Here is a 25297-nt window from a genome sequence, read left to right as displayed (position 1 = left end):
TATTACCATTCAATAACTGTGTAAATCTATAAACATTTAAAAAATGAGATGACCAATGTATTGAATTATGCAAATTGAGTTACACAAACCAGTAATTCATCTAGTACTGTTTATAGGATGTATATCTAGAGCATATTAGAGTGAAAAAGGCAACAAAGAAATGATGTTCATCATTCTTCTAGGATGATGGAATATGGCAAGAATTAAACACTGTAATTTCAACTTTGGTATAAATTGGAATTTAGCCTAGTTCTCTGCTGCTACTTTGCTGGAGAGCGTTATTGGAGGTTTAGAAATCTATGGCATGCTTAGAAAAATCCATGATTTCACAACATATTATTGCACACCAATTTTCAAAATAAAGCATGCTTTTTCTTCGGGTTATGAGAATGCTAATGTGAAATTTTAAACCAAAGAAAACTAACAAATTTGTACATTAAGCATTAGGTTAAGTTCTTTTTCTCCCCTAGACTAAGTGTTTAAGTCCTTCCTGGTGTCCTCATTTTTATATTGATGACTTAATTAATTACAGTTTAAGATATGCTTATACAGGAAAAGTAAAAGGGGTCCTCACATTATCTTTCGTCTGAAAGTCAAGACATTATATCTATGCTTTTCAAAGTGCCCCTGCAATTTGTGTTAATATTATCATTGCCTCTGTTATTGGTGGAAAAACTCAAATACACTGATGTTTGAGCACATAGCTCAATATATTAGAATCATGAAATTTTAGAATAGATGACTCAACAGATCCAACCTCTTCATTTTCAGATGAGAAATCTGCTGTCTGGTCTGGAACTCAGGGCTCCTGGTACAATATCAACAACAGCACTCCATTTAGAACCTGGCTTCCTGTTTTCAGACCACAAACTAAACTCTTTTCCTGAAATCGCAAAAACAATCTGCTCAGTCCTCTTCTGTGTGCTGGGAAAAGCTGTTCACCAGTCATGAGGGAAAAAACAAACAAACAAAAAACATACCAAAAAAGCCCTCACAGAGCCCAGGTGCGAAAACCATAGGGTGACTGAAACAACTGTAGTCTTTCTGCTTCTGAAGCTCTTCTAAACTGTCAGCAATATCTGTGCTTAAGATCACGGGACAGCATACTCCCAGTTCTTAGATAATTTTAATCCCTATTCCTTTTCCCCACCATTTCTGGATGGATGCCAGTTGCTCTGGAGTGCCTCTCCTTCTTCCATTCTCATTCCCCATTCTCTTTCTCTATAGACTTATTACTTCCTATTCTTTTATCCTCCCCTCTCTCTCTCTTCTTTCAGTAATCAAGTCTCAAATGAGTTACTGAGTGAGAGAGAAACATGATCACCACTGGAGAATATGTACAGCATCAGGAGTAAATAGCACAGGGCTGGTGGGCATGGAACCATTATAAGCCATCTTTTCTTGCCTCCACAACTAATTCATGACAGATAATAGCAAAGTATTTTGGTGTTTTTGTCTTTTAGAATAGCACTTGTTAGACACTTGCAACATGGCTCTGATATTTCTGTTAAAAGCATCTGGGTTTTGCATCACAGTAGTAACACAAAACAGCTACTAATCATCAGCTCTAACACTTTTAATATTGATGTTGATGACCATGTTGATGATCATCATGATATGATGCTGAGGATGGTCTGTCTGAAGATATAGAGCCTTAGTGTTAGGAGATACTTTTTATTAATTACTTATTGAGGGTGTAGTATATTTGCTTCTGGTACATAATTTGTCACCAAATCATTATGGATCCATAATGAGTGAACAGTTTGGCATATAGTTAGTAGAGGCTGTGAGTTATCTACATTTTTACTTGTGCTATCCAGTTCTATGTATTTTAGTCTATATGGGTAGGATTTCTCAGTAATTCTTTGAGGTTATTTCTCCTTCAGATTCAATGAGTGCTCTGATGAAAAACTCTCCTTTTTGATTCTTATATTTTCCTACTGATCATCTCAAGGCTCACCAGCTATAGTCTCTCTCCCCACAGCAAGAACTGGACTGAACTCCTAGCTCAGGTTTAGAAGACAACTCATTTAGCCATCTCATTGTCACATTTCATTCTCCTCCAGGCTAAATGATTTTGAAAAGTGATATAAAAAATAAATGAATTATAATACTGAAAAAAAAATCTTGATGCACAAGGGGAGAAGGGAGTGGGAGAAGAACTTCGAATAGCTTCTCTGTTCATTTTTATAGAGGACAATCCAGTCCAAATTTTACTTATTTAGTCTTAGAATTAAGATCAAAAGGTTGCATGCTTTATCTTAAATTATCCAGGTTTTTGTTGGTGTGAAGTGTTTGAAAGTTTGGAGAATTATTCCCAGAAAGGTTTCTCTGCAGTCCATGTCTCAGTTCTGCCTTCTTAGAAAAAATGATACTCCCCTAGCTCCAGATCTCTAAACACTATGTCATATACAAATAGTAAAGTTTCATGTAAGATGTCAGAGGAAATAAAAGAGGGAAATTATTTAAACTGCTTCCTAAAGTACTGCAGCTGTTTTATCTGAGATGAGTTAAGAAAGAAGTCTGTGATTATCCCTGTTATCTGTAGTACTTGACCTCCAAACAAAGGCAGAGCATGTGACTCCATTTAAGGGACTGGAAATCTTCCCGCGACTTGGGAGGGAGGGCTTCAGCCAACTTTACATGGCCAGGACCTGTTGGTGGTGAGATTATAGTCTTGAGGGTTTTTTTCCCCTTGAGATATAATTGTACTTTTTCTTTATATTTCATAAAAAAAACAAAAGTTATATTATAAAAAAAGGAAAAAGATACTCTTATAGGTCTATGTTAGAAATAAGAGAGTAGAATCCAACATATGATTTAAACTGGGAATACATTAAAATGATGGATTGATTTATGATTATGATGCAATTAGAAAATGATAACTTATCCCAAGCCTAGTTTTAAGATAAATAATTTAGTCTCAAACTCAAGTGATTATCTGGTTTTTTCCTTATTGATCAAGGAAACTATTAAAACAATTTCAAGTAAACTACATGAAGCAGGAAATATAAAGAAGCACAAAAATTTTAAAGAAGCCTGAATTTTGGAAACTTGCATTGGTACAAATTTAGTTCTGGTGTCTGATTCAGAATTATTTTCACTTTATTCCAAACTAGTTTGACATCATAGTAAAACATGGGTCTAAGTTGAATCCAGTATGGTGATTTTGTATTGCAAAAAAATAGAAAACAAAACTTAATAACAGAACCCTTTAAATATGACTGCGTTGTAGGGGGAAGCACCTAACACAGTCTCTGATTGGTTTTATTCAGCTTGCTTTATGGAAAGTGAAATATGAAAATGCTATACTTATGCCTGTTCCCAGCTACCTGGTGAAAGATCTCATTGCTCTAGGTCTTAGTATTGTTCAGGTAAAAGGTCACATTCCTTGTTAATAGAAGGGAAATAAGGAAGTGCCCTGAAAACTCCACAAATATATTCTGGAATGGCTCAAATCAGCCCTTAAAACTATCTAGATATTTTACTTATTAACTTTTAAAATTGATGCTATCCTTTGCTCAATTTCCTTTATAACAATCAAAGTTGAATTTCCTTTATAACAATCAAAATGCAATGTATAAAGCATTACTTTCTAGAGTGTTTTGCTAGAACTTAGAGAAGAGAGTGGAATATCATCTTGCATCTAATTTATATTAAAATTTTTTTGAGTTATATGCTTGAGACTATAAGAAATCTATATTTTCCTAGAAATTATAAATAGAAATAGATTTCCACACAGAATATCTCGGTAAGTCAGTTACTAAATATGAAGACTAACGTTTCAGGGTTAAAGAAGTTCACAATGAATATGAATTCCAATTTAACACCTTTTTTTAAAAAAAGGACACTAGAACAGATTTTGAATGATTTATGTAATATAAGGTAAAAGAAATCAAGATAGATCTGGTGGGATGGACGAAGAAGACAAGATTGTATGAGACCTGTCCAAAAAAGAGAAAAAAAGATCTGAGAGTGGTGATATTAACTTATAACGTGAAATGTGAAAGGCAAGCCAAATAGAATGTACATCAGCTGTCAGATTGCTTCATTCCTTTAGAGCAGTTGTTCATCTGAAAATAGCTTTCAAATGAGAAAGGATGACTACAAAAGGATTAGTTACCATAGGCTTTTATACACCCCCTAGAGCTCCAGGTTTGTTATGACAGAATAGCAAGAATTTAAAGGAAGTAAACTATAGAATATTAAATAACATCAGGAAGGGTCTACATTAATGCTGAGCTATATTATTGCTGTGAAGGGTTTTCACTGATACCATTTCCATGGATTTCCTTCATGATGGCTGATGCTTGCTGTTTCCTCTGCTTCACCATGGTATTATGTGATAGCATGATTTTTTTGTTCCCTCCCTGTGAAAAATAAAGGAACATTATTGAGGCAATGTCAAGAACTCATTTGGAGTGTTTTATAATCATCCTTTTGAAAGACAGCATCTTTGTTCTTTATTAAGAGTTTATTATTGCTTTCTACTGAAAGACTTTAATACCATTCCTTGTCTGGTGACAGAGCATGCTATTCATTGACAGGCAATGTCACAGTGAACAGAGGCTGTTTCTTAGAGTTTCCGGCCCAGTCTTATCTATATACTAGTACAATGATTATTGGGCAATGAGAAACAATGAAAGAGCTGGACTCCTTTCCCCTTCCTCTCTTTTCCACAGTTTATTTTAACCTGTCATTGTTTCCTTACTGGCCTTTATTTGTACCAACATCACAGTACATCAATTCCAGCAAATTGTAAGAATGAAGAAAGGACGCCAGATTAAACCAGAACTCTTTGGTGGTAGTATTTTAATATTGACATCAACAGCTGTCCTTTAAAGCAAAGAAAGCCCATTAATGAGTCACAACTCTGAACTTCCTTGGACAACTGACTAATAGAACATTTTAGGAAACAATATACTTACCTTGCTCTTAGACCGTGCTTTTCAGGAAGGATGAATCCTGATTTGTGGAGGAAAGACTGGAGATGGAATATGGATGGCACTTGGGCCCGATGGTTTTTATCCTTGAGCCTGGGATAGCATGGTCCCTAGCTCTGACTCAAACTGGGACTGAGCCTTTCTGAAGAGACTGGCATCCAGCTGACATCAACTGACTATATATAGCACCAAATACTTCAGCTACTCATATCTTCCTGGCAAAAGGGAGGAACCAAGAAAGATTAGGTTCTCTCCATTGTGTTTCTAGTTTGTGAGATGTTTGAATGAACATACAGAAGGTTTTTATGGAGTACCTTCTGTTTGAAGAGATACTAGCCAAAAAAGATTTTAAAAACTTTTTAAGATGTAGCCCTTACATTACATCTTAATTGAGGTGGCAAAAGGTACATATTGAATACGTGAGTTAGAACAGAATGATAGATTATTAACAATTAACATGAAAGTATTGACCATAATATCTAAGGAGTTTCAAGAAGAAAGAAAGCAATATGGGGCAGATCAATAGTGCCATCCCTTAAGCAAGAGTGAGAACCTATAGTAAGTTCAGAAAAATGGGTTATATTTGAATGGTGAAGTGGGGGAGCATTTTGTAATGGGCCTTAGAGGTTGAGCCTTGAAGCTATCTGAGTAAAAGCTTAGACTCATAGCTGGGTCATGAGTCTTTCTGAAGAGAGCCTGTAGAGAACAGTGCCTGCAAAGTTGACTGATCTCTGCAAGGTCTGGAGTCAAGGATTTCTGTTTGAGGATCAGGATAAGAGGTTGGGAAGGTAGGCCATGTTGGCCTCCTTGCTGGTCTTTGAACACAGAATCATGTTCCCTCCCATATCCAGGCTTTGGCTCTTACTATTTCCCACTTCCTGAAACATGCTCTCCCCCTACCACTTGGCTTACTCATGCATTCAGGACTCCCCCCAACTACTGATTCCTCATAAAGTCCTTCCCCAGTCACCCTGTCTAAAATATCACATGGTGCCACACTCTAATCCCTTACTCTGCTTTATTTTTTAAACATTTTTGTATTAGTTAAAATTAAAGTCAAATGGGAGTGAAAGAAAACCCTAAAAACAGAAATTTCAAAAAGATGGAAGTTTGTTTTTCTCACACATAAACTTTGTCCATAGGTAAATAATCTAGGGTTCGTGTGATTGATATAATTATCAGGGGTGCAGTCACCTCTAACATTTTGCTCCATTGTCCCTAAAATGCAGACCCTTGGGCTTAAATGACTGCTTCAGCTCTAGTCAGCATGCTCTTATTTCAGTCAGCAGGAAAAAAGAAAAAGTAATGAGAAAGGCAGCAGGAAAAAGAAAAAGAAAAAGTAATGAAGGTCTCCTTCAAACATGCCCTGATATTGCTCAGATCTCTTTTGTTTACATCCCTTTGGCAGAACTTAGTCACATAGCCAAACACAGCTCAAGAGAGGTTGGGAAATGTAGATTTTATTCTGGGTGGCCACGCCCAGTTAAATTCAGAGGTTAATTTACTGACAAAGAAGATAATGATTACTGGGTGACAACTCTCAGTTTTTTGTTGTTGTTGTTGTTGTTTTGCGGTAAGCGGGTCTCTCACTGTTCTGGCCTCTCCCGTTGCGTAGCACAGGCTCCAGACACGCTGGTTCAGCGGCCATGGCTCATGGGCCCAGCCGCTCCATGGCATGTGGGATCTTCCCAGACCGGGGCACGAACCCATGTCCCCTGAATAGGCAGGCAGACTCTGAACCACAACGCCACCAGGGAAGCCCAACTCTCAGTTTTTGCCACAAGGACATAACACTTTTATCTATACCTATATCTATATCTATTTGTCTAGCTAGCTGTCATCCATCTATCAATCTATCTCTATCATCTATCTGGTATCTCTTTTTCCTATTAAAATATGAACTTCATAAAGACTTAGGCTTTATATCTTCAGCAGCAAGAATTGTGTCTAGTATATTGGTGGATATTCAATATTCATTAAGTGAATGAATAAATGAGTGGGTTGGAGACTGTGGAATGTATGAGTTTGGAATTATTTTCCTGTTATGTCAAGCACTTGGGGGGAAATAGAATTGTAATAAACAGTCAGTTGAGTATAAGATGATGGTGGCTACTTAAAGGAGAAGTTGTTTTATATGTGACCAAAATAAGTGCCTGATCATAGGATTGACAGTTCAAGGTAGTAAATGGTAGGTGTAAGCTAACCTGTTGCAACTGCTTCTAAGGAAAAGTTTACATTGAAGTTATTAATTAGGTACCAATGAGAAACATTTAGCCGAGCCAATGAATTTAAGTTCCCTCTCAAGATCTCTAAATTGCTTTTATATTCCTGGCTTAAGCATTTACAGTGGTGTGCTATTAGTAAAGTCTCTCAAACTCTTAGTTTTTTCGTCTGTAAAATGGAGGTTATAGTATCTACCACATAGAACCATGGACACTTTACATGTAACAATTTTAGAAATTCTTGTTACTTAATAAAAGTTTAGTAAGTGTTAATTTTTCCTTTTACTATTTTATTTCTGCAATATGGAAGAATTTAGAACCTTAGAATAATCAACTGCATTATTCAGTAAAAAATTAAAATATATTCAGAAAGACCATTTTCCTATTTGGTCACCTTTATATGTTTCCAATTTTGTGTTATATACAGTTCTATAGGTTGAAATGGTGTCCTCAAAAGACAATAGTTGTTATGTTGATTTTGGTTTCCAGAATGAAAGATTATTTTAAAAGATTTTTAAAGTTTTGAAGAATATAATAACATACTTGTTTTTGTTTATTTCTGAATTATACCAAAAATTGTTTTGCCTTATATTTTAAGCTCATTTATACATATCTCTGATAGCTTTCTGGTTTTTGAGTTATTATTTGTTCTCAAAAGAAGAAAGAATTAGTCACTGGTATCATAGCTTTAAAATAATGTATACTATCCATTTGCTTCATGACACAACAGCTAAATTTTTTTTAACATTTATTTATTTATTTTTGGCTGCGTTGGGTCTTCGTTGCTGTGTGTGGGCTTTCTCTAGTTGTGGCAAGCAGGGGCTACTCTTCATTGTGGTGCACGGGCTTCTCATTGCAGTGGCTTCTATTGTTGTGGAGCACAGGCTCTAGGCACACAGGCTTCAGTAGTTGTGGCGCACGGGCTCAGTAGTTGTGGCTCGCGGACTCTAGAGCGCAGGCTTCAGTAATTGTGGCGTACGGGCTCAGTAGTTGTGACTCAGGAGCTTAGTTGCTCCATGGCATGTGGGATCTTCCCCGACCAGGGGTCGAACCCGTGTCCCCTGCATTGGCAGGCAGATTCTTAACCACTGTGCCACCAGGGAAGTCCCAACAGCTAAATTTTAAAAAGAACTTTAATGGTTATTATACAGCATTTTCAGATGGTCCATTCTGAAAGTCAGTGCCTTTCAATTTTAAATCAAGTCGCAGTTAATATATTTCTGTTTCATCTACACAGAGGTCTGGCTCTAGATTAAACTCCCCTCCAGTTTGTCATGTTGCAGTCTTTCTTTGGCTGTAGCCCCTACCCTTGCACCTCTAAGACCCCGGACTGCCCTCCTCCCTGTGTCCTCTCCACACCCACACATTCCTGTACACTAGAGAAGAATTTCTCCTACCCCCAGGGTCTCAGTACCTACACTGGTCCTACTAATCATTCCTGTCCTTGAAGTGTCTCCCTAACCCTAAATGAAACAGAGTAGGACTTTATTTTCCCCCCAAGGCCCTAAGTATTTTAAACTAATTGATGCTAAAGATAATGACAGGACCTTTTACTGTAGGCAGAATAATGGGATTCTAATGGTGGAACCTGGTGCCTTAGGAGGCTAGTGACGATGAAGTTTTTGGCAGAGCTTTTCAACACCCCTATAACCAAATCATTTCCATTTCTGGGCCTGCCACAGTTGCATTTCCAACTCTTTTACCACTTGCTAGAAGAGAAAAAAAGAATAAATAAGGTGAATTTTACTGCCAATAAACCACCTAACAAAAATCCACACCATTAGGACCCATGAAAGGCAACTTTATTCAGCCAGTGGTAAACATGAGCCCTTTAGCCAAGTGGTAAACAGTGTCTACATTGATCTTTCTCTGACTGAGCACTTGTTTTTTAATCCTGTGTTTCTCCTTGTCCCATTTTGAGTCTATATTAGGTGACTGTAGGCAGTTGGAGATTAGGGCAGGATCCGGGGGGCCCAGGATGTAGGGACTGACCGTCTGCTAGGTGGGCAGACAACACATTACCATTACTGAGGCTCAGTTCTGGATTATTGCATGCAGAATCCAAAAAGGGCAGCTCCCAGGCTAGTGCTGAATGACATATCTGAGAGGACTATCTGTTCTTTACCAACCTTCAGGGCCTTAGATATGGTGGTAACCCTGGGAGGAAAGAATCTGCTTGAAAGGATAAAAAAAGGTGTAAAAACTCACAGCTGATGAGGCTGTCTATGGAAGCATGGGCTTTGGTTTGTGCAAAAAGCCTTCGTATTCTCCTTAATAGCTAATTGCCATGCCTTCCATGGTTTCTATTTTCCTATATTGAGTAAGGTCCAGCTTACAATTGATCTCCTTACCATCCCATAGCAAAGGCAGAATAGTTATAAGCAGAGCTGTGGTGATTATCCTACTGGCCAAAGTGAGATAGTACAAGACGGAGACCTAAGGGCACCAACTAAGAGTAAACAGAACTATTACAGCCACTATTTAGTTACTGTTTGCTAGGCAGTTCCTTTGTTTTGCAGATGAGGAAATTGAGGTTCTGAGAGATTAAGTAAAATCCCCCATACATCATACTTGTAAATTATAGAGATGAAATTAAAAGTTGTTTCTCGGGACTTCCTTGATAACGCAGTGGTTAAGAATCCACCCGCCAGTGCAGGGGACACGGGTTTGAGCCCTGATCAGGGAAGATTCTGCATGACGCAGTGCAATTAAGCCCATGCGCCACAACTACCGAGCCTGCACTCTAGAGCTCGCTAGCCACAACTGATGAGCCCATGAGCCACAACTACTGAAACCTGCGTGCCTAGAGCCCGTGCTCCGCAACAAGAGAAGCCACCGCAATGAGAAGCCCATGTACCAAAACAAAGAGTAGTCCCCACTCACAGCAACGAAGACCCAAAGCAGCCAAAAATAAATAAATAAATTCATTTATTAAAAATAAATAAATAAAAGTTCTCATTTAAAGGCTTTTTTGTTTTCACTATACTGTGCAGAAATCTCCAACTTCCTGATCTCTGAATATCTCTGTAGTGATACCTTCATGATAAAAACAGAGTTAAGAATTGTCAGATTAAGTATTTCAATGTGCTCCTTTTTGATTCCCTTTGGAATTTAGCATCCCAACACTAGGTTTATCTTGGCTGAGGTGCTTTTTACTTATTAACATTTATGGCTCTTTCCCAACTCATGTTTTTCTGGTTTGCAAACTTCTAGAGTTCCTCATGGTGTCTATCCTCAGGGTGCTTTCCTTTCCTTCAGCTGTGCAAATACTAATGTTATTAAAATGCTGAACATAAACAATGAAAACGTGCCAGTTGCTGTGCAGACCTCTCCTTCCTTTCCTGGCCCGTGTACCACACACACAAACACACTTACCACCTTCACTGCCAAAAATAAGGATCAAATCCAACGCCATCAAAATAATCCATTTATAGGCAAGCCCAGTGTTTTACTTGTCTTCCTCTGCAAATTTATGTCTTTTACTTAAGCATTTCCTTCTAGGCTGTTAAATTAAGCCTTAAGGTAAACTGGGGAGAAAAGGAGAAGTAAACAGAGCCCGATGACCAGCTTGTCAAGGACAGAAGCTAACGTAATAAGGTTGGGAACCTGGAAAGAGAGAAAGTTTCATATACAGGAATATTAAGAAAGAAGTTGCCAAAGAAAACCTGCATATCATTTTTTTTCTTTTGCTTGTATAATCCCAGCATTTATCCAGAACTTTGTCACATTTACTTTCACGATTCTAGCCAACCTATATTTTTCCTGTTGTCTACAGGAGTATTTTCTTTGACAGTTTTCTCACCTGCAAGAAGTCACCCCTGCTTTTATATACAAATTTAGCATGACCTAATTAAACAAAAGTTAATTAAAGAAAACATGAAGTGTTTTAAAAGAATGTATAGTCAAGGAATTTAGTGACAGAATCTGGACTTCACAGCATGTATCACATGCTAGAGTCTCAGCAGCATGGTTATAAAATAAGGACAATCATAATATCAACATCATAAGGCTGTTGCATGGCATAGTACTTATCTCAATGCCTGGCTCATATTAAGCATGTAATAAATGTTAGCCATTATTATTATTATCACCAAATATTTAACTTTAGCATAAACATGAGAAAGGATGACATTCAAAATATGTTGTCACCTTAAAAAATAATGGCTTAACCCCTGTTTGCAGACAAGGCACAGAGAGGTTAAGTCACATGTTGAAGGCCACACAGATAGAAAAAGAATAATTCCTTAACTGAGAAAGATGTGAATATGAATTGAGCTGTGGAATTAATATAAATAAAGCATGTGTAGATCACAAGAGGAATTGCTAAGAAATAAAACAGTCAGAAAGTGAAGGGTCTGGTATACTTGTTAAGTATATATCCTATGTGGGAGTGATTTATCAGTGCATCAGAACCTAATGTCATTAACAAAATCTGAATTGTATGAATATATATAACTCTCCTTATTCTGATTCTATGCTCCCATACAAACGTCCACTCATCTACTGGTTTGTCATGTAGTTTGCCTGAACCCAAATCCACCTACTACTTTATCTCATAAATTATGACACATTTTAAGAGTAAAAAATTCAGTGCCTAGTAAATGTTTATTGAAAGGATGAATCAGAAAAAGTTAAAGAAATCGGGAAAAGAAAAAAACAGGAGAGCAAAAGTTCAAGAGAAAAGAGAATTTTAAGGCACCGTCAAATTCTCCACAGAGATTATAGAGGATGACATATGAGAAAAGGTCACTGGATTTAGCAAGAAGTAGGTCACCGGCAGAATTTAGAGACACTTTTTAATGTGGTAGTAACAGAACCCAAATAGAAAGGATTTTTTTTTTTTTTTTTTTATGGCTGTGTTGGCTCTTCGTTTCTGTGCGAGGGCTTTCTCTAGTTGTGGCAAGTGGGGGCCACTCCTCATCGCGATGCACGGGCCTCTCATTATTGCGGCCTCTCTTGTTGCGGAGCACAGGCTCCAGACGCGCAGGCTCAGCAATTGTGGCTCACGGGGCCAGCCGCTCCGCGGCATGTGGGATCCTCCCAGACCAGGGCTCGAACCCGTGTCCCCTGCATCGGCAGGCGGACTCTGAACCACAGCACCACCTGGGAAGCCCCTAGAAAGGATTTAAGGCAAGAATGAGTGGATGGGAAGTGTAAGCTGCAAATGGAAATCATTTATTTAAAAGAACTGTTTGTGAACTAAAGGGGAGAGAGAGTTCAGTAGCTAAAAGGAAAGCAATTTGCATGTGTGCGTGCTTGTGTGTTTAGAAAGAGGAAACTTTAACAGTTTGGAGATAAAAGCGAAACAAATATTGCTGTGTAAAACAATAAAAACTCTGATAATTTGCGATTTGGGGTGGTTCACTTCAGGATAGATGTAAGTCTATGATGGTTGATCATTGGAGAGAAATCCTGGTAGGAGGGAAGAAGTATGTGGCATGCAAGGTTGAAAAGGAAATGAGCATGGAGGTTTGACATCTGGGCCAAGTGGTGCCATTAGAAGGCCTTCCAGCATGCCATCATCAGGGTAAATTTACCAGGACCCAGGTGCTGAACTGGTCCAGACATTCCAACTTCCCAATTTCATTAGTCTTAGGCTGTGCGCCGTCAGTTCATTGAAATTACTTTTGACACAAGTGACCTCCTTGATGGCAGATCCTAATCTATCTCCTGGCCTTCTTAACTGTATTCCAAATTGCAACTAGAAAATTCATTTTAGTGTCCCACAAACATCTCAACATTAATATGCCCCAAACTGGGCTTATTATCCTCTTATATGAGCTCTTCATTCGGAATTCCCAATCTTAAACAATATACTTATCACTACCTGCCCAGTAGACCAAGCCAGGAATCATCCTAGAATCCTCTTTCTGCCTTTTCCCTCTTACAATCTAATCAAGTTCTTAAGTCATTTTTAGGCTGGGGGGATGGAAGTCTACCTCTACCGCACCCCTCTTACCCAAAGAAAGAGAGGAGATAATAATCTGATTGTTGGTTCCCAAGGCACAGATCTGGATAGGTTGGGTGGTGACTGTTGTCAAAATGTGTTCAGAGGATATACAACTAGGTATTGTTTCATTCTTTGCTGTCTATTCCAAGCAAGCAACAAAAGTTGTAAGCAACTGCAGTCCCAGTCTTCTTGCTGTTCTCTCTTGTTTTCATTTTTATATGACTGATAAGTTTATATTAAAACTATGTTTGGGCTTGGGGTTGGTAGGCTCTTAGGCCTCCACCCATGTTCATTGTTTGGAACTTAGACGTTTTACAAACAATAGTTTTTCCCTCTACTTGATGAGTTCTCTTACTTGGTGAGTCTCCACTGATTTTTCTACAGTCACATTTTACAAATATTTCTATCTCCTTGAAACCTTCTCTGACCTTCCCAAGTAGAGTTTGTGTTTGCTCTTGGGCTACTTGCTCTTCTGGGCTTATGTTGTATTATGTTTATATGTAAAATACATCTATTATTATATTCAACCTCTTTGTTCTAACAAGGCTTTGTTCTAACAAGGCCTTCACCACCATTAGCTTAACCATCCATTCTCCATTCTTACCTCCTGATTCCATGATATGCAGTGGTGGGTCAAGAAGTGATGTTGGTTAGGGGACCTTTAGCTACCTTATTTTGTATCAAAATGGCGTGCATGGCTTCAACACATCTCAAATAAACACACCTTAAGTCAAAAATGCATCAATATTACCTTTTTTCTTGAAGAGATTTCATTCCTGATTCCAGAAAACCATATAATCTTGGTTTTCCTCCTCTCTTCCCTCCTAGTTTATTCACTCAACAAATATTTATTGAGCACCTATCATATTCGTTACTATTCTAGGCACTGGGTAGTAAATAAAAATTTTTAAATTCTCCCCTTCATGGAGCTTACATTCTAGTAGGAGAAATAGGCATAGGGCAAGATAAACAAATGAAAATACTGTATGTTAGATAATGATAAGTACTAAGAAAAACAATAAAGCAGGGAAAGCAGACAGCATTGCTGGGAGTAGGGATTGTGATTTTAGATAGAATGACTGAGGAAGACCTCATTGAAAAAATGACATTCAACTAAAGATCTGAAGGAGATGCAGGAGGAAGCCAGAATTATATATTAGGAGAAGAACATCCCAGTAAGAAGGAGCAAGTACAAAGGCCCTGAAGTGGTAACATGTCTGGTATATTGGAGAACAGTGAAGAGGCTAGTGTGACTAGGACAAAGTAAGGGAGAGAGAAGTTAGGAGATTGGTCAGAGATAATGTAGGCCTCATCAGCCATCATAAGGACTTTAGTTGTACTCTAGGATGGGAAGCTGTTAGAGGGTCTTATCCAGAGAAATGACATGATATGACTGCTGTTCTAATAGGACAACTCTGGTTGCTCTGTGGAGAACAGAGCACAGTGGAGCAAGGACAGACCACTTAGAAAGGCTGTTGTGATAATCTAGGCAAGAGATGGTGGTGGCTTGGTCCAGGGTGGGGAGCAGTGTAGGTGGTGAGGAGTGGTCAGATTCTGGATATATTTTGAAAGTAGAACCAATAGAATTTGCAGAAGAATTGGTTATAAGATACGAGACGGAGAAATGACTCCAAGTTTGGGGAGCTGAGCAATGGGAAGAATAGAGTTTCCGCCCTCTGAGACTGAGAGGATTGGATTTTGGGGAGAATGTCAAAAGCTCAAATTTGGAAATGTTAGTTTTGAGATGTCTATTAGACATCCAAGTGAAGATGTGAAGATTGGGATATATGAGCTAGAATTTCAGGGAAGAAGTCTGGGGTAGAAATATAAATTTGAGAATTGTCAGTGCTTATATGACATTTAAAGCCTTGAGACTGGATGAGATCCTCTTTGCTGGTTCCTATTCAGCAACCCAAACTCTTAATGCTGAAATGCTTAGGCCTAGTCTTTGAACCTCTTCTCTTTTCTGCCTGTACTCACTCATCTCTTGTTCTTTCCTTTTTCTCTCACACTCCTTATCAAATCTGGTCAGCAAATCCTGGGTATATCCTGGATTTTGAAGGCTTCAAAATAAATCCAGAGACTGACCCCTTCTCACCACCTCCACTGTTACCACTCTGATCTGTTTCTTTTGCCTAGATTATTGCAATAACCTCAAAGCCAATCTTCTATTCCTGAACTGTGCCCCATAGAGTTAACAGAAGCTGATGACTAAGGAATTCTTGAGCTTGTCTTGCAGAGCAACAGATAGGGGAACAGCTTGTTAAAATCCCTCTGCTTGTAAACTGCCTTCACTGATTAAGCTCGTTTTAGTCATTGTTTTCTTTCTCTCTTTCTTTCTTTTTTTCTCCTCTTTAATTGCATATCTTCCCAGCTTCACGTAGCCCAGTTGTATTCAGAAACTTGGAATTAGCTCTTGTCTGGTGAGAGCTGGTTAAGACTGATTAGACCACCAACCTTAAATCTGGGCCTGCTCAGGTGTCTGATGAATGGCGTTTTGATGTCAGAGGGCTAGAAAACTTAGATCATACTAAGCACCTCCATTTCTATGCAGAAGAATGTAACCTGAATACATCTGCACAAAACACTGATTACCTCACCTTTTCCCCTACCTCTAATCACCTTTCCCCTTGCCTAAGACCACCCTGCCCCTCCCATAAATATTCCACTACCCTTGCCTTCAAGGAGGCAGATCTGAAACTTGTCCTCCTGTCTGTGTCTCCTTGCTTGGCTGCCTTATGAATATACTCTTTCTTTGTTGCAAACCTCCGCATCTCAGCATTTGGCTTACTGCCCATCAGGGAGATGGACCTGGTTCAGTAATATTTCCACATGTATCTCACTTAGGTCTGTTCTCGAAAAGTAGCTAGAACTTTTTTAAAAAGTAAAATAAATTTTACTCCTCTGCTGAAAATGCTCCAATGGTTCCTACCTTAGAGTAAAATCCAGTCCCAAACATGGCCTAAATATATCTTCCACAATCATATTATCTGATAACTCACTGACCACACCTCCTATGCTCTCTCCTACTTTTGCTGCTCTAGACCCCCAGTCTTCTTTGCTTTTCTCAAATATCCCAAGCTGTTCCCTCTGAGAGGAACACTGCTCCAGATGTTACCGAGTCCAAGCTCACCCTGCTCGCTGCGCAACAGGCCAATAAATAGGGAGACGAGGTGTTGAGGCAAGGAACACGACTTTACTCGGAAAGCTAGGAGACCAAGAAGATGGTGGACTAGGGTCCCCAAAAACCATCTTATAAGGATCTGGATGCCAGTTTCTTTTATTTTTTATCTTATTTTTAATTTTTTAATTTTTTTTTTTTTTGCAGTACGCAGGCCTCTCACTGTTGTGGCCTCTCCCGTTGCGGAGCACAGGCTCCAGACGCGCAGGCTCAGCGGCCATGGCTCACAGGCCCAGCTGCTCCGCGGCATGTGAGATCTTCCCAGACCGGGGCTCGAACCTGTGTCCCCTGCATCGGCAGGCAGACTCTCAACCACTGTGCCACCAGAGAAGCCCTTTTATCTTATTTTTTTTAATTGTTTTTAAGTTTTTATTGTTTGGCTGCTTTGGGTCTTGCTGTACACGGGCTTTCTCTAGTTGCAGCGAACGGGGGCTACTCTTCGTTGCGGTGCGTGGGCTTCTCATTGCGGTGGCTTCTGTTGTTGCGGAGCATGGGATCTAGGTGCACAGGCTTCAGTAGTTGTGGCACGTGGGCTCAGTAGTTGTAGTGCACAGGCCCAGTTGCTCTGCGGCATGTGGGGTCTTCCCGGACCAGGAATCTAACCCATGTTCCCTCCGTTGGCAGGGGGATTCTTAACCACTGGGTCACTAGGGAAGTCCCCAGTTTCTTTTATAGAATCAGAGAGGGAAGTAAAGTAAAAAGGAAGAATAGAGAGGGAGAGGCAGGGAGGAAGTAAAGTAAAAAGTGCCATCAGTCTTGGAAAACATTTCCTGAAATGGCCAGCCTCGGGGAGGGGATGTCAATTTCTTCTTTCTTACAGCCATTCACAGGTTGGTAGGGTTCCCTGAGGCAGGCCATTATGTATGATTATAATAACAAAAGCAACAAAAAGCAAAGGCTAAAGTCAAAGAGGCAGATCCAACATGGAGTCAAAATGGGCTCCTCGCTGTTATACAGATATCTGTGTGGCTCTCTCCCAGACCACATTGGGCCTTTACTCAATGCCACCTTCTCAGTGAAGCATCCCTTGTCTACCCTGTTAAAAAATACACCACCTCCTTCCTCTAGAATTCCCTATCCTCCCATATTTTTCTCCATAATACTAATCACTGTCTTCATACTTACGCAAACCCCATGAAGGCATGAATTATTGTCTATTTTGTTCTCTGCTGTATCCCTAGCATTGAGAATAGTATCTGGCACAGTGTTGGCACTTAATAAATATACTTTAATAAATGGATGAATGACATAAACATACAATCTAAGCAAAAATGGTTTGCTTGCTGTGTGAATGTTGTTTCATATTATAGTCCAAATGACTCGGTTGTAAATGTACCTCTAGGAGGCTGAATAAATTCATCTAATGTTTGCTATTTGACTTGGAAAATACCTTGTTTCAAAATGATAATTTCAGTTTTGCCTAATATACAGCAATTCATTCTGACTATAAGTAGCAAAGACCAGAGGCTATCCCTGGTTTTTTATCAAACCATACCATCAGCACAGAGGAGAATGTTTGTGAAGGAACTATTGCATCTGGTACTTTTACAAAAGAAATCTATGAGTCTATACATATACACAAAACTCCCTTTTATCTAGAAGGTACTGCATTTTTTTTTTTTCGGTACGTGGGCCTCTGACTGCTGTGGCCTCTCCCACTGCAGAGCACAGGCTCCGGACACGCAGGCTCAGTGGCCGTGGCTCACGGGCCCAGCTGCTCCACAGCATGTGGGATCCTCCTGGACCAGGGCATGAACCTGCGTCCCCTGCATCGGCAGGCGGACCCCCAACCACTGCGCCACCGGGGAAGCCCCCATAATTTTTTTATGGTATAAAAATGGATGGGTCTTCCCTGGTGGTACAGTGATTAAGACTCCACACTCCCAATGCAGGGTGCCCAGGTTCAATCCCTGGTCAGGGAACTAGATCCCACATGCATGCCGCAACTAAGAATTCACATGCCACAACTAAGGAGCCCATGTGCCACAACTAAAGAGCCCACCTGCCACAACTAAGACCCAGCACAACCAAAAAAATATATATATATATAAAATTTTATTAGTGTTAGATGTTTTTCTTTTTAAATTTTTCATCCTGTTATACAGGGACTCATTAACTGACTGATGAACTGAGCCAAGCAAGGACTAGAAAGACTCTTTTCTACCTTCTTTGTTAAGGGATCTCTGAGTGTGGGATTTCTACATCCCACAAGTGGATTATCATTGGATCAGTATTAAGTTTCTATATATGGTTGTCTGTTTCTATGACATCTATCATGTTCCACTGGTCTGTTAGTCTGTTTCCATCCCAATATCACACTGTCGTAAATTTTATAACTTTATAATGAATCTATATCTGGCGGGGCAAGCAGTATCCTCTCTGTTTTTCTTCTTTAAGAAGATCTTAACTTGTCTTGGATCTTCCACATACATATTAAAATCATTTTGTCGGGCTTCCCTGGTGGTGCAGTGGTTGAGAGTCCGCCTGCCGATGCAGGGGACACAGGTTTGTGCCCTGGTCTGGGAAGATCCCACATGCCGTGGAGCGGCTAGGCCTGTGAGCCATGGCCGCTGAGCCTGTGCGTCCGGAGCCTGTGCTCCGCAATGGGAGAGGCCACAACAGTGAGAGGCCCGCGTACAGCAAAAAAAAAAAAATCATTTTGTCAATGTCAAGAACTGTGTGAGTTCTGAGATTTTACCATACTTACAAGCCACCAAGTTAGCTTACCACAGTTTCATGAATGCTGGCAGAAGACATGAACTCCTGAGTCAGTGATAAAAGACTTTACTTAAGGCATAGCAAGCAGCATGAGCTTCATATTTACATCTATTCTCCTTGTCTCCAAGTCCCATGGGGCAATGTGGATGGGCTCAGATGGATGCATGCGTATGCATTGGGTGTATTATAGAAAAGGAACCCTAAGCTTAGGGAACCTGAATCTTTTATACTGGGCAGTAAGTATGAAGGCTGTTTGCTCCAGAGGGAGACACTATACCTTCCAACACTGTTCATTATACAAACATCCCAGACAAGTTGGTCCAGAACAAAAGCAGTCAATGTCTCTTATCTTTTAGTTTTTAAAATATTCTCTTATTTTAAAAATCTCTGCTATATCTGCAGTGTTCCCCTTTTTCATTCCTAATACTGTTAATTTTTACCTTACCTCTTTTGCCCTGGATCAACCTTTCTAGAGGTTTGTTAATTTTATTAGTCTTTTCAAAGACCAACATTTCATTTTGTTGCTCTTCTATTATATGTTTGTCTCTATTTCCTTATTTTCTATATTATTTTGCTCCCCAACTTTTTGTGGGGGTTTATTTGTTATTTAATTCCAGTATCTAAATAATTTATTACACTCTCCTCTTTAACTCTTGAGTTACCAGAATTGTTTTTAAAAATTTGCAAACAGAGAGGATTATTTTTAGCTCTTATTTTATTTTTAATTTCTGTGTTCTCATAATAAACTATCAGCGGCAGCAAACAATTCCAAATCTCAAAGGGCTTAACACACTACAAGTTTATTTCTTGTTCATTTGAAGTCCAACCTGAATGTTTCTGTATATGACACAGAGAATAAGCTTCTTCCCTTTTAGGCTGCCAAAATTCTCAACACACTGTTCCTTACGTTTTTGAAGAAGAAGAAACAAGAGCGTGGAAGATTGCACAGGATATTCTGTATTCAGGCCTGACAGTACATGCAGCACTTTTGCTCGCATTCCACAAGACAGAGCTAAGCCTCCTAAATTTACCAGGGGCTGGAAATGGTGTCTAACTCTCCTGTCCAGGACAAATAGGAAAATCAGAATCCCTGCTATAATTTCTAATGTAATTACATTATTATCAGAAAATGTGTTCTGTATGATACCAATTCTTTAGGAAATGTGAGACACAGTCAATTTTTGTAAATGTTCTGTGTGTGCCTGAAAATAACGTATATTTTCCAGTTACTGAAGGCAGGCTTCTATATACATCAATGAAATCAAACTTGTTAATTGTATTGTTGAAATTATCTACATTCTTACTGGTCTTTCTTTTTTTTTAATTTCCTCCATTTTATTTTATTTTTTATTGAAATACATTTGATATATAACATTGTATAGATTGAAGTTTGAAACATGTTGATTTGATACATTTATATATCATAATTTGATTGCCATTGTAGTCTTTATCATATCACATATTATCACTTCTTTTTTTGTGGTGGGAATAATTAAGATCTACTCTCTTAGCAAGTTTGGTGATTATAATACAATATTGTTGTCTGTATTCAGTATACTGTGCTTTAAATCTACAGGACTTATTTATATACTGGTTACAACCTTATTGGTTGTCTTATCTACTTTAAGTATTAATGACCAAGAGATATGAGGTAGAAATTTCCACAATGTTGATGAACTTGTCAATTTCTCTTTGTAGTTATTTTATGTTATTTATTTTGAGGCTATGATATTAAACAGTATACATTTACAAAGGTGGTATCCTTTTGATTATATCCTGTTATTTTTATACAGTTCCCTTCTTTATTGGTGGTATTTTTTCTTTAAAGAATACTTTGATACTTATTATGGCTACATTACTTTCTTTTGGTTAAATTTTCCTGATTGTTCTAAAATTCTGACTAGATATATTTTGGACTTTATCTGTCTAGATATATTTTGGACTTTATCTGTTCTCCTTGTGTCTTCAATTCTTTTTAAAAAGATTTTTATCTTGATTGCTTTATTCTGTGTAATTTCTCCTTTTAAGTAAAAATCTTCCATTTTATTAATTTTCTCCTCCATTGTAACTATCTGCTATTTAACTCTTATATTGAATACTTACTTTTAATTATCATACTTTTTATTTCTAGGAGATCTCTTCCTCCAATTCTGCCTAATCTCTTGCTGATTAGTCATATTTTTACTCCCCCCCATTTTAAAACTTCTTTAAACATATAAATATATTTAATTTATTTTCTAATATATTCCTTGTATTTGTACATTTCAAATATCCAAGTTCCTGTTGTTTATAATCTATGTGACACTTGATTATGGTGGCCTAGTTTCTCATGTGTTTTGTGATTTTTCTTTTATTGTGAACTTGTATTCAAAATAAAACACAATCTTTTGAACTTTTAAAATTCATTCCTCAAGGGGGGATTTGTGTTTCTTTCTGCCATGGGTATGAGGACATTACAGACCTGAGTCCAGTATAAATGAGTCCAGAAATGAAGAATTTTAGTGTATGGTATTCCTTACCACATAAACAGTATAAATTTTGATCCTAAATCCATGTCTGAACCTTCCAGTGGCTATAAATTCTCAGGAGAGCTTTTCTCCCCTTCTCTTCTAGACAGTTTTCTTTCCTGCTTACCTCTGTGAAGGGTTATTTATTCACTTGTTTCTAGTGAACTCTTTTCCTTGTGAATGGCTTTTCCTGAGCATGGCTTTTATGCTAGATGGAGCTCTCTGCTCTCGGAAGATGTACAGTTCTGGGCAGCCTGGGTATAAAGGTTCTCCCAGGGCACCCAACTGCTTTAGTTCTCACTTCTTTCCCTATATTCATACTACTGCTTTCCTGGAAGCCTCTTCCATTCATTTAAAAATTGTTTCTAGTATTTCATCTAACAATTTTTCAATGAATTTAGAGAATTATGAATGAATTTCTCTTTTATTTTTTCAAGTAACATTTAAATACAGTTGGAAAATGGTACAGATATTTGTGGGAGAGATCATTGTCTTTTCATTGTCTTTTCTGTTGCTAATGCTGGGTACCTCAGTGAATTGGTGTACCACTCAAAATGATGCCATCAGTGCTCAGAATTGATGAATTCTGAATAGCACACATTAGAATCATTGTTCATATGAGGCCTGTGAAAACCCAATACTCACTTTCCCACTAAGTGATTTTGTTAACCTCTCTGGTGTTAAGCTACCCTTTGGGGCTTGGTTTTTTCCTCATCTCTATGATGTATTGGTTTATCTAGTATATCTTCTCAAGCAGTATGGGTTACAGAGGTTGTATGACATCTTGATCTCTATGATCCCCAAGTGTTGCCTGGAGCAGCATGAACTCTTTGCCAATCACTGTTAGTCCCTAGCAGTCTCATCTTTTTATCCCAGTGCCAGACAGTCATAATTTTCCATGTGCACTATGTTGTGAAAAAGGTTAAGAAGCGTGGTCTAGATGATCCTCTAACAGTCCTCTGTCTCTAAAACTCTTGATTTAAAAAATTAACTATTAATGCACTTTTCCTCTCTGGGCACTTGTTTAGTGAATGAATATATTGTATCCAAGAGAAAATGGGGGTAGGTTTTACACAGAGTTGCTTTGAACTGAAATCTTTAAAAGGAGTTGCATGTCTTTGTGAATGAGGAAAATCTCAAGCATTTTGTGCTAAGTGACCTATTTAGAGCCAGTAATGCCATTCTAGGATTTGAATGAGCCAAGGCCCTTGATGGCTTCTTGGGCACATATCATATTTTCTTATAACTAGTTTCATTGTGCTGCTTCATCTCCTCACTTTTGCATGAGTACAATATAATAGAAGCAGCTTATGTGGCCTCATGTCCTTTCCTCTTTTTTTTTTATATTTAATAGTTGTATGCCTTTGTTTCACTTTGTTTTCGATCCTTCTGTTTCTCTGGTATTTTGAACACTTTTAAATGAGAGTCTGATTTCACTTCCTAAGAACTCATACCCATAAAACCTATCACAAACAATGATTGGTTTTGTTTATACCTGAAAGCATGGACCCCAACATGCTCTACTTCTGTTTCTAGCGTGATTCTGAGTCATGCTTTAAAAAGAATGTTTAGCACTTAGCAACCCAGAGTTCAGTCTGGCCCTGAAGTCGCATTGTTTGGTTTGGGATGTAGTGTGTTTTTAAAACAATGTATTCCTGTCTCCACTCCAGACCTACCAAATCTGAAGCTCCATGAGTGCATAAGGGGAGATGAGGGAATGCAGTTGTACAAAACTGTACTTTTAGCTCTGGGGAATACTTCTCTGGAAACATCTGAGAGAGCAAGTTATTTGGCTAAAAAAAAATGGAGGTAGGGTTGAAGAAGACTTCACAGAAGAGGTTTTTTTTTTTAAATTATCTTTGAAGGATGAATCAAATATTTGCCTGATGAGGAAGACTAGGGAAGGATATTTTAGACAGAAGTGGCATGAGTCGAGGCACAAGAGTGAGACTCCCTGGCGGATCTTTCAGAACTGTGAATGGTCTAGTGTAACTAGACTAGATTGATGCCGATACAGGAAGTAGAAATAACAGAAGAAGAATCAAGAAAGTAGATTAGGACTAAATTGTGAAAAGTCTGGATTGATAAGGAATTACATTTTATTTCATGGGAAATAAAAGTCATCAAAGGATTCATAAATATGACAATAATGTGGCAAGATTTTTATTTTATACTATAACCATGGCAGCAATGTGGAGGATGAATTCAAGGGAGAAGAAACTGGAGACAATGAGACCAATTGAAGATATAATTAGAGTAGCACAGAAGAATGATTATAAGACAGTAGTTGGGAAAATAGAGGAAAAGGGGCATACATTTAGAATCATTCATTTACCCAATAAATAGACTATTTTGTATGTGCTAGCTGTGAACCCTGTGCTAGCTGTTAGGAAAAAATGAAACCAAACCATGAATGTTCTAAGACAAATAAAAAATGTATAACTTATGTTTGTATGTGTATGCATATGAAAAAATAAATATTTTAAAAATAATGGTATCTTCTTTGTGGAAGAAATATAAATAATTTTACTTTTCTCTTCTTTAGACATTATTGAATTTTCTAAAGTGTCTATAGTGTCAGTATATCACATTTAAAATTTTTTCTAATTTTAAAGTGTATATATTGTTTTGCCTCCCAAAATCCTAGTGAAAAGACAGACATGTGAACAACCAATATAACAATATGGTAGTTATAATAGTGATATGTTAAAAAAAAATACTGAAAAGGCGAGCAGTAGTATCTAAACATGCCTTCAAGAGACAGGGAATTTTCATGAAGGAAGCAGCATTTCAAGTGAAGCTTGTAGGATTTGTGGGAATCCCAGAGAAGAGATACTCCAGGCAAAGGAAACTCAAATTAATTGGAAAATTTATCTGAGTGGATAGGCAGATGTCAGATTCTGAAGTCTTGTATTCTTTGTGAAAGTGTTTAGAATTTATCTTATAGTCCATTATGAAAATGCAAGCAGAAAGAAGACAGAAGATGTTTACACCATGAAGGCCGTTCCGCAGCAGTACAGAAGTTAGATTGAGGTGACGTGGAGTGAAATAAGAAGCAAGCAGGAAAATCAGTAAAGAGACACTTGTGATAGTTTAGGTGATAATTAGCAAGGATTAGTGATTTGGTCAGATGGGTGGGGTGGTATCTGTGTGTATTTGCATGCATGTGCGTGTGTATGCAACCCATATGTGTTTGGTGGGTAGATAGTCAAAGGAGCAGAAATTATCTAATTTCTGATGTCCATCAAATTACTTTTTTTCCCTCAAATGAGGGGATAATGGTATTATTCACTGTAATAAGAAATACATGATTAAGAGACTGGTGAGTTATGGTGAGTTTAAAGTACATGTGGGATATTCAAGTGGAAAATTTTATTAGGCAGATGTATATATGAGCATAGACCTCCTGAAAAAGATAAAGATTAAAAAACCAGTAACATTTGGTGACTGCTTAGATTATAGTTGGAGGGGTTGGTTGTGAGGTATTCAAATATAGGAAAAAGAATGAGGAAAAGGTTGAAGAGAAGTGAAATACTGAGCTTGACCTTGAGCATTATAAATTATTTAATGATTGTATAGCAGAGTGATTAAAATGTGAACTCTCATGATGCTCTACACTACTTGAGTTAAAATCCCAGGTTTAGCACTTGCTGAGTGTATCCACATGAGCAAATTATTTAACCTCTATGAGGCTCAGGTTCCTCATCTGTAAAATAGAATTAATATTAGTCTTAACCCATAGAGTTGTTGTGAGAATTAAATGAAATAGTTTATGA

General features: G+C 38.1%; 1 protein-coding gene and 1 long non-coding RNA gene across 3 annotated transcripts in view; one reads left to right on the top strand and one right to left on the bottom strand.

Moving 5' to 3' along the window:
• MYOZ2 (myozenin 2) overlaps window positions 1-5086 on the bottom strand; it is a 35911-nt gene extending 30825 nt beyond the window's left edge. For both annotated transcript variants that reach the window (XM_060105398.1, XM_060105404.1), the window contains exons 1-2: window positions 4929-5086; window positions 4277-4370 (exon numbers count right to left, since the gene is read on the bottom strand). In XM_060105398.1, coding sequence (XP_059961381.1) covers window positions 4277-4352 — 76 coding nt within the window. In that variant the 5' untranslated portion in view covers window positions 4353-4370; window positions 4929-5086. The remainder of the gene's footprint in view (window positions 1-4276; window positions 4371-4928) is intronic.
• The window catches only part of LOC132494368 (uncharacterized), a 198530-nt gene that overhangs the window by 49227 nt on the left and 124006 nt on the right, over window positions 1-25297 (top strand). The gene's annotated exons all lie outside the window — the stretch shown is intronic.

Source organism: Mesoplodon densirostris, chromosome 1, assembly GCF_025265405.1.
Source record: "Mesoplodon densirostris isolate mMesDen1 chromosome 1, mMesDen1 primary haplotype, whole genome shotgun sequence".
NCBI lineage: Eukaryota > Metazoa > Chordata > Mammalia > Artiodactyla > Ziphiidae > Mesoplodon > Mesoplodon densirostris.
Note: the sequence above shows the minus strand (reverse complement) of the source record. Positions and strands in the feature narration are given on the sequence as shown.